General features: G+C 41.9%; 1 protein-coding gene across 1 annotated transcript in view; it reads right to left on the bottom strand.

The window, feature by feature from the left end:
* MAP3K15 (mitogen-activated protein kinase kinase kinase 15) overlaps positions 1 to 13,123 on the bottom strand; it is a 156,330-nt gene that overhangs the window by 98,098 nt on the left and 45,109 nt on the right. Inside the window, exons 4-5 of the mRNA XM_007469314.1 lie at positions 5,580 to 5,773; positions 1,904 to 2,072 (exon numbers count right to left, since the gene is read on the bottom strand). Of these exons, the coding sequence (XP_007469376.1) occupies positions 1,904 to 2,072; positions 5,580 to 5,773 (363 nt within the window). The remainder of the gene's footprint in view (positions 1 to 1,903; positions 2,073 to 5,579; positions 5,774 to 13,123) is intronic.

Here is a 13,123-nt window from a genome sequence, read left to right as displayed (position 1 = left end):
TTCCCTACAGGCAGCATTTAGTGACGTTAAAGCCCTTGAAAGAACAGCAATGAGATTAAAAACAACAAAGTGGATGAGAGACAAGACAGAGAAAGAATCCCTGCTACCAGAGGTCACAAAAGGACCGAGGAAAGGAAGTTAGGTTCAAAGACGATAAAACAAAACAAATGAGCCCAGCAGCCAGGAAAAGCTACCACGTTTTGAGTGTAGGAGAGTTAACACCAGCAGGGCTGTGGGTTAAAATGAACGGGACATAAACATGTAGGAAATCTTACAGTTATCTGCCACGTAAAGTGGGGGAAACACCCCAATCCTTCCAATTTTGTCAGAAACAATCACATTCATCTAAACCAGATTTCTCAACCTTGGCACTACTGACGTTTGGGGGCTGGATCATTCTTCATGGTGGGGGCTGTGCTGTGTATCGTGGGATGTTAAGCAGCATCCGTGGCCCTGACCCACTAGATGCCAGGAGCACTTCCCCCTCCCTCCGCGAGTTGTGACAACCAAATATGTCTCCAGATACTGCCACATGTCCCCCGCTTGAGAACCACAGCTCTAAACTGCATAATTACCCAGGGAGAAATTGCTACCGTATTCGTCTGAGCTGTGTCCCCTCCAAGCAGTGCCATCTGCTACCCTTTCAGCCGGGCTTACAATTGTTGCGGGCCAACTCGCTGACAGCCAGCCACAGTTAGCAGATGAGGACTTCCTACTGAAATCTCACGTCTGTTTTGTGGCTTTACACCTCAGTGCTGCAACCCAGGGATAGGGAAGGCAGAGTATTGCAAGAAGCTTCTGGCTCACCCTTGAGCCCGAGAGTCCCACCAACGGAAGGTTATAAAGAGGAGAGATGCGTGAAAGCAAGGGCAGAAGGAAGCCAGCAGCTCAACAGAAGAAAAATTTCTAAAAAGGTCACTCCCATTCTCTTGTTCCATGGGGCATAATTTAATCATCCTAATTCCTAATAGCATCTGCTATTAAAATCACTTAGATGCATCTGTTTATCACCAGGGGCACGAGTTCCTTAAGTGGTTGACTCTGTTCTTGGTTCAGGTTGTAAATGGAAGCCTCTCTCGTTCAGATTTAAAGACCCGTGGCCAACAACCTCCAATATGGCTTTGTAGCATTCTGCAGATTATGTACATCGCCCTGTGTTCCTCCAAAGGAAAGGAAGGCAAGACATCCTTAGAAATGGCTCCACAGCATTAAACTTGGGGGGAGGAAACGACTGATTTCCTCCATGGTACCATATTCTACAAACCCTGTCTCAAGAACTCTCCAGAAGCCTCTGTCACTTGTCTTAGAATAAACCCCTGCATTCCCTGGGTCCTGGACTTGCCTCTGCTACTCCTGCTCTCCCTTCCACTAATAGGTAGTGGTAAACAAAGAAGGAAGTGACAAAGGCCTAAAGGAAGTAGCAGAGGAGTTAAGAGCGAAGAGGACAGAGCCGGTTGCCTCAGATTGAATCTTGACTTTGCCAACTGCTGTGTGACCTTAGGCAAGTTACTTAACTTCTCTGTACCTCATGTTCCTCATGTGTAAAATGGAGATAATACAAGTGTACACCCCATAGGCTTATGAAGAGAATTAAGTGAATTAGGACTTGCAAAGGGCTTGGAACAACGCCTAACACAAAGTGCATGTAAACTGTTTAGTTCTAATTCCTTTTACTAAGCAGTACTGTTTCTGAGATTTTGCTGGAGTGGCCTTCTGATATGACAAAACCTTCTTCAATATTTCCACCACAACAGATATGCGAGGTGACCTATGACCTAGCCACATCCCTATTTTGTCTGTAAAACAGTTACCTAACCATACACCTAGCGTAAGAGCACTTCATATGAGAAATTCCTCATGTCAAGGAAGAGGTGTGATAGTCTCAGACAAGCATATATCATACCTGGATATCACGATAAGACAGCAGTAAATTAATGACGATGTCTGAGGTCAGAACCTCGGTATTGTCCATGCGGAGCTTGATGCGAGCCAGCTCCTTCGCCAGTGCGTCACCCTGGTATTTCTCTCTGGCTCTCCGGATGTCATTTAACAAGGTTTCTTTGTAATAAGCACTGGAGAGGAAAACAAGAAAACCTCCAGTCGCATCCATGTGCATCCAGGACTGTGCTGCCCTTAGCAGCTCAAACATACTTGGTTCTCATTGACAGGAGTTAGGCTAACACATGGGGGTCTCGCCCAGGCCTCAGACTCCCTGCATCAGCAAACAGGAGACACGTCCTACTTGTGAGTGACATTCTGCAAAAACTCACCACTAAACCGTAACAAAGAAATATCAGTTCATTATGACCTTGAAAATATTTTCAAACTTGACCTCATATGTATCTGGATAACCCACAGGACTTGCTACACACCCTAGCCCATCCCCCCCTCTCTGGTATTTTCAAACACAAAGAAGACAAGAAAGTACCTTACTTGAGTAGTAATTTCCCCCACGATTAAGAGATTTTCACAAAGCTGAACAAAACTCCAAAGCCACGAAACAGAGTAAAATGAGAACGTCTTTAAAATGTATCTATCAGGTGTCCCCAGCTAGTAATCACAAAGCTTTTGGCAGCTGGCCGAGAGCCAGAACCTGGATGTGTCCACGAGCAATCCAAGAAGCCGTGCCTGGACGCTTACCAGCAACCTCGGCCTTTTACCCGCTCTACTCCCCTTGTCATTTTTGACAGCCAGAGTCTTTTCTGTAAGCAAATATAAGACGTAAAACTTCCTTCATGTGGGCGTCTAGATAATCATAGGGATGTATGACAACATTTCGAGCAGTTTAAATCCACACCAGAATGTCTCACCACAGCCCCTCAAAGAACCAATGCTAGTATCTGGTATTTGGTTTAAAATCTTTAAAAATGACTGAATTTGGTATGCAGAGGCCAACTTACAATGACCATAGATTGACTTAAATATGTTGTCTACACTCCAAGTAATTTTTTTTTTTTTTTTTATGGAGACTGGGCATTGCCAAGCTGTAGTACTGTCAACCCATTAAGCAGCTGAAATGTTTTAACTGCAGACAGTAAAATCAGGCTGTTTATTAAAAAGAACAGGTTCAGTAAGTAATACTCTTCAGAGAATGAAAAACAACACCTAACAAATGTCACTTTTAATAGTTATAAAACTATGTCAAAAAAAAGTGTTTACGGTACACAGCCTGGTCCAATGCTTATAATAAGATCTCAATGAACATTTCAGGAATTAAGTGATGTCCCACAGAAAGTGCTCTGATAAAATTATCAGTGCACTGCTTTAATTTGTATTTCCTTATTTGTCTATTGCTTATTACCCCAATGATAAGCAAATTAGCAGATTCTACTAATGTTTAACATTCTATGATTAATCAAATGAGTCATTAAGTCGGGTGACAGCCATTGTCCATTTGCTGGACTATAAAGGCATCAAAGCTATTAAAGTATTATTAGTTCAGCCTGACAAGTAAAAATTTATACTTTACTTTAGACTTGTTTTCAAGGGTAATTCTGAAAAATAGTTTTAATAAACTAAGAAACCTAATAAGAATGGTAACTTGTAAGTAAATGAACAAAACACTAAATTAAGTATGGCCTGGAGACATCATATATGTAATAAACACGCAGCCATTTCTGCCTCTGTTAACCAGGGAAGATGTTGCTAATCAATGTGGACTTAGAAATGGCTTCAGGGACTTCCCTGGTGGTGCACTGGTTAAGAATCCGCCTGCCAATGCAGGGGACACGGGTTCGAGCCCTGGTCTTGGAAGATCCCACAGGCCGCGGAGCAACTAAGCCTGCCCACCACAACTACTGAGCCCTCACACCACAACTACTGAAGCCCGCGTGCCTAGAGCCCATGCTCCACAACGAGAGAAGCCACTGCAATGAGAAGCCCGCACACTGCAACGAAGAGTAGCCCCCGCTCGCCGCGACAGGAGAAAGCCCGTGCACAGCAACAAAGACCCAATGCAGCCAAAAATAAATAAATAAATAAATAAATAATTTTTTTTAAAGATTAAAAAAAAAAAAAAAAAAAGAAACAGCTTCAAACCCCTTTTCCGCACAGGGCTCTGGGTAGCCTTCGTCAATCTATCAAAGCTGGCACTTGAGCCGAAAATTTACCTGCCATCCCTGTTACAGATGTTTTAAACCATAAGCACCATTTACCCTCTCACTAACCCTTGCCAGGTATCCGGTAGTTCAAGGAGCGGAATCAACTAACAGGTATTTCAAGATCTCTGAAATTAAACCAAATCAAAAGAGCTGTTTTCCTATTGAAACATACATGAAGTGAATGAGAAACAAACTTGAATTGACTTCTTGCAAAGACCTTGCTCATCTAGCAGACTCAAGCTAGCCTACTTCCTTGTCAGACCTGAAAAGATGATACTGAGAGAGTTCTCTCCCTGAGCATCACTAAAATGTTCACTGTGCAATAAGACAACAGTTAGCAAGGGGGGACTGAAAGAGGCTTTCCAGGGATGCGCTGCAAAAGGTCCCCCATTTGCTTTCTGTGTTGGCATGTGGTCACATATGTCTGGGTTTCCAGTCTTCTTTTCCCATCACAATCTGTAGCAGAAACTCTGTGTCCAGAGGAGAGGTGACGGGATAGAAAAAGAGAACAGACTGTTAACAAGTGTGCACCTCACACCAACCCTACAGTAGTAACGCTCCACAGTTCGGGGAGCCACAATGCAAGCCACAGGGACGTGTGGTCCCTTACATTTCATTTTAAGTCAGTCCTGCCAGTGCTTCGGATTTTCATTTGTTTTGGAAGGACAAATCCTTCTTGAGACGTAACTTTCAGGAATAAATCCTTTAAATTGGCCACAGGCAAGAAAAAAAAAACCCAAAAGTGGATCCTTTCGTTAAGTAGAATAATTTTTCTGCCTTCAAGTTTTAGAACAGGGATGTTTTAAGGACTGGTTTCTTGAGCACTGAGGCTCAAAGAGGTGAGCTAACTGTTCCAAGGCTACACTGTGAAGAATCGCCTGAGCTAGGATTCAAACCCAAACCTGTCAACTCTTGAATCACTACTCCACACTTTCTCCGACATACATCTACCAAGAACACGTCACAGGACACGCTGTGGTCAGGATGGCTTCAGCTTGACTCAGTACATCCCGACTTTTACAGCACAAGGACTTACGGTTGGAATGACTTTGTTGGCGCATTTTAACAACCTTAACAGCTGATTGGTAGCAGGGAGGAAATCACGTTCAGAAATGACCTTGAAACACAGAATCTCAGAGTTGAAAGAGCATGAAAGAAAATCAGTGACTTAAGTTCCTTATTTTCTAGATGAGAAAACAGCTACAGAAAAGTTATTTGTCAAGGTCACACAGGGAGTTGGAGCCAAACACAAGCTCAACCCTGACCTCATCTCCAGTTTTATTCTCTTTCGGTTACACCTCAACGGCCCAACTTAGTGAGATAGTAAGGAACACTGGATTCCAGCGTGACTTCAAAATAATTGGTTGGGGCTCCCCACTCTCTGGGCACTAAGGTCTCTTGAAGTTAAGTCACCTCCACGGACGTGAAAGGAAAATTCTGGCAAAGCTCCCAGCGTTGTTGACGGTTGAGGGGAATTACCATGAGGTCACATGGATGTCCTTGAGGAGGCTAGTAAACCTGTCCACCAGGGGCACACGCAGCGGACCCAGGATGGTGTCCCAGTTGGGCTGCATGTACTCCGAGGCACGTCTCTGGGCGTCACTCTCGCAGCAAAAATAATCAGCGCATGGTGTCATGATGTACGGGATGAAATAATAATTTCCACTAGATGTCTGGGAAAAAGAAACAAAAATGTTTCACGAAATAATTGATGCAGAAGCACAGCTGTGGACTTGGGCAGGTGGAACCTTGGTGGGACAGGAAAGGAGAAAATGACTGACGATGAACAACTTGCACAATATAACTATGAATCCATCATACGCAAAACAGGGAACCACTCAAGTTCACAAGCTCTAACACGTGGACATACGACAGAAATTTGGTTTCAAATGCTGAACTGATCTGTATATGTTTCTGAAACTTCATCAGCAAAGATCTTAGGGTTTTAAGTCTCAGAAATTACATCATTTCATGACATATCCCCCCAAATCAGAGGGAACTTCAGCCCAATGATAACCAAGGATTACAATGTAAAGGCTTATTTTCTTTCTTTCAGCATAGGTGGAAAAGCCCTGTTATTTGATAATTTAACCACAGGTGAACTATTTATAAACTTCCTTGAGTAAAAACTGTTTTGCTGGAAGCAGATATTAACAAATATGATTAGTCTCTGAGATGTTTTGAAAAAAAAGGATCTGTTTAAAAATTTTTATATTGTCAAACAATACTCAAGTAAAACAGTATCTTTTTTCTATGGAATAATCATGCTTCATAGTCAAATTGCGATCCTTTGTAAAGCATAAACACCACCTTTAAATAGCACTAAGCCCATGCTCAGTTTTTAGCATATCTGGAGGACTAAAAGATGTTTTTCTATGACATTCTTCTATCATAGTCAATCTTTTGTCTATACTGTCATAAAAAGCAACTAGGTTAAAATTTCGGACTCTCTAATTCCTTTATCTTCACTAAGTTTTAAAGAACTTACATGGTGCCAGAAATAATTCATCTGACTTCTTCCCTTTAATTTTTTAAACTAAGGGAGTTATCTAGGAATTTTGGCATAATGCAGACATAACCTTGGGAAGTACACTTTCACCAAGAATGAGAAGTCAAAGAAGCAACACAGTTTCATCTAAATTAAAAAGAAATTCATTCATCACAAAAACAACTGTCAGAATGTTACAATCTCAGATCAAACAGAAGTCTTGGGAAAACTTTCCACATTGGGGAATTAGCCCGGAACAAATATGTGACAGACATTTTAAAGTTTTCCTTTTGAATAAGATTTGCTTACACAAGGACAGGTGGCATTCTTATTTCTATCTAAATTCAAAATACAAATAATTGTCCTGCTATTCTCTCCCTCTTTTGTACCTTCTAGGGCATCTGTAGTCCTGTCACGACATGTCTTTAGGCCCTAAAATACTTCGTTATTATAGTGATGCCCCACTCAACCATATTTGAGACTGTCAGCAAACTTTTTCTGTCAAAGGCCAGATGGTAAATATTTCTGGTTTTGTGGGCCATATAATTTCTACTGCAACTACTCAACTCTGCTGTTACAGCATGAAAGCAGCTGCAGACAACATGTAAACACATGAGCATGGCTGTGTCCCAATAAAACTTTTATTTATGGGCACAAATTTGAATTTCATATTTTCACATGTCCTGAAGTATTCTTCATCTTCTGATTTTTTTCCAAGCATTTAAGACTGTAAAACCCAATGTGAGCTCACAGGTCATACCAGAACAGGTGGTGGGCCAACCCTTGTCTAACACTAAGCTTCCCGATGTTTCATGATTCTTGATAATAGGTTTGATGAGAGCACTTACCCTGTTGCAAAAAAGCAGCTGGATACTGTCCCCGTGGACACTAGATATTGGGGTTAAACACCTCAAACTACAAATGTCTGTTACAAAGAGACGTAGCAAAATTTTTGGTGTGTTGGTGATAACTGGGGAATGGGAGGAACAAAGACCCTTCCCCGTCTAGTAATATCTTCAAATTCTCAAAGACAGGCTCAAATTGCCCAGCAAAGTAAGGTTTTGGTAGGTGAGAGGCAAATTTCTCCATCATCTATAACAAGAAAGCCATGTTGCTAAAGTTAATTAAATTAAATGCCATTTATACACTCAGAAGTTAAACTGCTTGTTCTTCTACCTGAAATCGGTTGAGTTATGGTAAAAGATTTCCCAGTTCAGACTAAGAGGGAGAAAAGAGCTGTGTGAATCAGTGAAGTCCAGAAGGTAAAAAAAAAAAAAAAAAAAAGCCTTGAAGAAACAGAGTTTGCTATTTTCAAAAAGTTAGAGCTAGGGGGCTCTTCCCCGGTGGCGCAGCGGTTGGGAGTCCGCCTGCCGATGCAGGGGACACGGGTTCGTGCCCCGGTCCGGGAAGATCCCACATGCCACGGAGCGGCTGGGCCCGTGAGCCATGGCCGCTGAGCCTGCGCGTCCGGAGCCTGTTGCTCCGCGACGGGAGAGGCCACAAGGGTGAGAGGCCCGCGTACCGCAAAAAACAAACAAACAAACAAACAAACAAAAAAAACAGATAGAAAAAGTTAGAGCTAGGCTGGAGGTGTGTTGAGCTCCTCAGATCCCCTCCCCAGAAAAACAAACATAACTGGTAACACATATTTTTAAAAAACCATTTAAAGTCTCTATAAGTTGTCTTCAGAACATACAGCAAATGGAGAAACCTTTACTCGAGAAAATCGAGTAAATCTTGATAAGAAGACTGAGACTCTAGTATTTGACCTATAACCTGCTCTTCCCTTACCCTCGAGCCCAGAGTGACAATTCTACTCTGGATGGGTATAGCCAAGAAGATGGGACCCCCTCCCACCCTCAGCTTCAAGTCTAGGGTGGCAGTTTCTCCCGGGGAAGGCTAGGCCACCAGCATCCTCATTCACCACAGCCCTGTCCTGTAGAAGGTCTATTCCAGGCGAGCACGGTCAAGAGGACCAGGGCTCCATTTCTCCACCGCGTTCCCACTTGTACGGCAGAAGCTCTATCTTAGGAGAAATAGGCCAAGAACACTGGGCCCTGGTCATCTATGTCCCAGCTCACATAGGGCAAAGGTTCCACGCCAAGAGAGACAAGCTGAGTAGATCAGGGACTGCTACCCTTGCCCAGCACCCTGCTCATAGCAGGGTATCACTCTGAGAGAGGCAGGCTGCTACCCCCCGTTCCTCAGCTCTAGAGCAGTGGTGCAGAGGCTCTGCCTAGGGTAGAGGCATGCCGTAAGAACAGAGAGCTTTGCAGCTCTCCCTAAGGGGACTGACTTTATGTGAAACATAGCATGGAGAAGTTCAAACCTACAGGCACTGTCAAAGACAATGGAGATTTTTATGGCAAGAAATTAAGAGGAGGCTGGTAGCTCCATGATAGCAATGGGTGAAAGGTAGACAAGCTAGAAGTTTAACAAAGAGAAACAGGGGAAGAGAGAGTTATGAAGGGCTTCCTGCGGTCAGAGTGAACCTTAAAGACCAGCTTTAAAAACTATCCCTGCGGGCTTCCCTGGTGGCACAGTGGTTGAGAGTCCACCTGCTGAGGCAGGGGACACGGGTTCGTGCCCCGGTCCGGGAAGATCCCACATGCCGCAGAGCGGCTGGGCCCGTGAGCCACGGCCACTGAGCCTGCGCATCCGGAGCCTGCGCGTCCGGAGCCTGTGCTCTGCAACGGGAGAGGCCACAACAGTGAGAGGCCCGCGTACCACAAAAACAAACAAACAAACAAACAAAAAAACTACCCCTGCAAAGAAGCCCAATGTTAATGATATTAGACTGTGGAACATTTATGTCTTCGGTGATTGGCAAAAAACAATAAAGCAATCAGCTAACAATTAGGGGAGACCAACAACTGGATGTAATATCAGTAGAGGAAGATCAGTCAGAAACTTAACAGGGAAACTGGGGAAAGACATAGTCAAAGAGAGCCCAGCTATAATCACTGTCATCCACAGGTGGGGATAGGAGGGCTAGGGTAGCTGTGTGCATGTTCAAGGCTGCACCTTCTGAGGAGTGACATCAGAGGCTGCACACTGGAGGAAATAGGCTTCACTTAACTAGTCTAGCAAAGTCACTGAACAAATAAACCAGCAAACAGGAACAAGTTCCAGAGGCAATAGGGAGAAAAGTCAGTACCCAGAGTTGCTACATTTTCTAAAAAGTCTAGTTTTCAGCAACAAATAATACAAAACATGCAAAGAAACAGGACAGTGTGATCTGTATACAGGAGAAACAGCAGGCACCAAGTAACTGCCTTTGAAAGGACCCAGGTATTGGACTTTGGAGACAAAGACTTGAAAACCGCTATTATAGATATGTTCAAAGAACTAAGGGAAACCATACTTAACAAATTAAAGGTATAACTACAATGCATCATCAAATACAGAATATCAACAAAGAATCAGGAATTACCAAAGAAGCAGCAAATGGAAATTCTGGACTTAAAAAGCATAATAACCAAAATTAAAAATTCACTGAAGGGGCCCCCAACAGGAAATTTAAGTGGAGGAAAGAATCAGTTAACTTGTAGACAGATCACAAACTGAAGAACAGAGAAAAAAGAATGAAGAAAAATGAACAGAGCCTCAAAGAGATGTGGGACACCATCAAGTGCACCAACAAACACAACTCATAATGGGAGTCCTGAAAGGAGAGGAAAGAAGCAGAAAAATACTGAAAGAAATCATTGCTGACAACTTCACAAATCTGATTAAATGAATCTACATATCCAAGAAGTTAAAAAAATTCCAAGTAGGATAAACTCAAAGAGATCCACACCCAGATACACTGTAGTCAAAACTGTGAAAGACAAAGTCTTGAAAACAGCAAGAGAAACAAGTGTCTTATCGTGTACAAGGGCAACCCAATAAAAAACATCTGACTTTTCATCAGAAACAGTGAATGCTAGAAGGCAGTAGGACGACATATTCCAAGTGATGAGAGAAAAAAAAGTGAACCAGAAATCTTATATCTAGCAAAACTATCTTTAAAAAATGAAGACGAGGGACTTCCCTGGCGGTCCAGTGGTTAAGACTCCGCACTCCCAATGCAAGGGGCACGGGTTTGATCCCTGGTTGGGGAAATAAGATCCTGCACGCCGTGTGGTGCACCGCTAAAAAAAAAAAAAAAAAATCAATCTAAAACTAAAGGTGAATCTAACGTCACTCAAAGTATACAAAGTCTCTAGAGAAAATTTCAACACCCTAATAGAGGATCTGAAAGAAAATCTGAGGGGAAATAAAGACATCTTCAGGTAAACAAAAACTGAGATAATTTGTTCCTGGCAGACCTGTCTTACAAAAAATATTAAAGGAAGCTCTTCAGGCTGAAAGCAAGTGACACCAGACAGTAATTTTAATTCACATGATAAAAACAAAGTATGCAATATAGTTAGTTATACAGGTAAGTGTAAGAGACAATATAGTTGCTAATTTCTTCTTTCTTAACTGGTTTAAAAGACAATTGCATAAGATGATGTACATAATCATATGTTGGGGCCTGTAGCATATAGATATGTAATATATTTGACACTACAAGTACAAAAGATGCAGGTGGAAACAAAGCTGTACTGGAATGAGGAAATAGCACCACTTGGAAACTTGAATCCACAGAAACAAATGAAAAGAATCAGAAATGGTAAACAAACAGGTTAGTGTAACTCTATAAGTACTTATTTTCCTTTCTTCTCTCAGCTTTGTTAAAATATTATACAGAGTAATAATTCTAACAAAAATACATACAAAGATTACAACTATGTAAACCTGAGTATCCGTAAGAGGTAGGTAAGTCGAAGGTGCAGGAATCCAACCTATTTGGATAGAACTGTTACAGGTTTTAAAACTATTTCCAAAACAAATATTTCTGCTGAAATCTTGACAGTCTTCCTTTAGCAAACCTATTCTACCCAAATAGCACCAAAGTTAACTTTGCCCCAGTCCTGCTCTAACCCTCAATAATGAGGTGTGAAAAAATAAGATTTTGACAAATATATGCTCTGTGCTGTCACAGGTTATGGCTCAAGTGGGCAGAGCAGCAGTGGTGGAGGCTGCCCACAGCTGGAGCGGATGTGATCCTCTGAGCAAACATCTAGCCTCAGTTTGAGAAAATAAGGAGAAAGAAAGGGAACGCACGAACTCTGAAAACAACTGAGCAAGTTTAACGAACAGGACTGAGGAGACATCAGGTATCTGGAGCCTTGGGAAAGTAAAAATACTTCCTTTGAGAAAATCTTTCATAAAGTGTATATAGAGGTTTAAGAAATTTTACAGAAGGAAACTGGGGCTCACGATTACATTTTAAAAAGCAATTCATAAACTTCCAAATAAAAGCACAGGCTCTTGAGTCTAGTGCTTTTGTTCTTACAAAGAATAGGCCCAAACATCTTCAACTTTTGTTGGTGGGGGAGACGCAAAATCAAAAAGAAAAACATTGATTAGCGTAACACATGCTCAATAGCAAACCAGGCTTGGATATTTGTAATTGTTACATTTATAAATGGAAACATCTCAAGAATCCAGCTCATTAAAACAAATTTAACAAAGGCAGCTTAGTTTCCTACATAAAGGGGCATTAGAACCAGTAATGCTAGGCCCATAACTATGTAAACCCTTATTCCAAACACTCTTCAAGTATTTCCAAAAGGATGATTCTGATACAGTAAGTGAAGTCAGAGAGCAGAGTGAAAGCCACTGGTCTCTGACACTATGAGGGTAGGGAGTAGAGGAGCCTGTCCTCTGAAGTTTTTAGTTCTAACCTTAGCAACTGAGATTTCCCAAACTACTACCATCTACAAATATCACCACAATGAACAGTTCATCCCGCAGCATCACCAGGTTAAATAATACATATCTTTACAAAAGCTCTCATTACAAAAGTGTGGTTATAAAAATGCCATAATTTTTAATGCCTGCCTAATATACCAACTGATGAATGCATACCTCATCATTCTATTATTTAACTTTGTTTTGAAATTTTTCTTACTATACGCTGAGATGAACACCTTTGCATATGGCACAGGTGCATATTTACACTGTGGTCTTTTCCTAAGAATAGCTTCCCAGGAGTGAGATTACTAGAGCAAGTTTAAGGTTCCTGATATGTGCGGCCAAGTTGCTGTCAAAAAGGATGGAGCAACTTATACTCCCACTGCTAGTGTACGAAGGCACTTCAATTTCACCACTGTCTCAGGAGAGCTGGGTAGTGGGGTTTGTTTGGTTTTTTTCACATTTGCTAAGTTAGGTAAAAAAGAAATAACTTACGATTATTGAAATAGGAAGTCAGTATCATATCAGCTCAAGCATAGCAAGATAGTGGACAATTTGTACAGCCAAAGATTGAATCCCAATTCTGCTCCACAGTAGATGATGACCTTGGAAAATGTACTTATCCACCTAAACCTCAGTTTTCTCATGTTTAAAATGAAGACAATAATACGGCCAATTTCTTTAAGTGATAGAGGCTTAAAGACGGTCATGGCACATAGTGGACACCCAATAAAAGTACTGGCTATGTTAG

The sequence above is a fragment of the Lipotes vexillifer genome, unplaced genomic scaffold, assembly GCF_000442215.2.
Source record: "Lipotes vexillifer unplaced genomic scaffold, Lipotes_vexillifer_v1.1 scaffold1442, whole genome shotgun sequence".
NCBI classification, from domain to species: Eukaryota; Metazoa; Chordata; class Mammalia; order Artiodactyla; family Lipotidae; genus Lipotes; species Lipotes vexillifer.
This window is presented reverse-complemented; position numbering and strand designations above follow the sequence as displayed.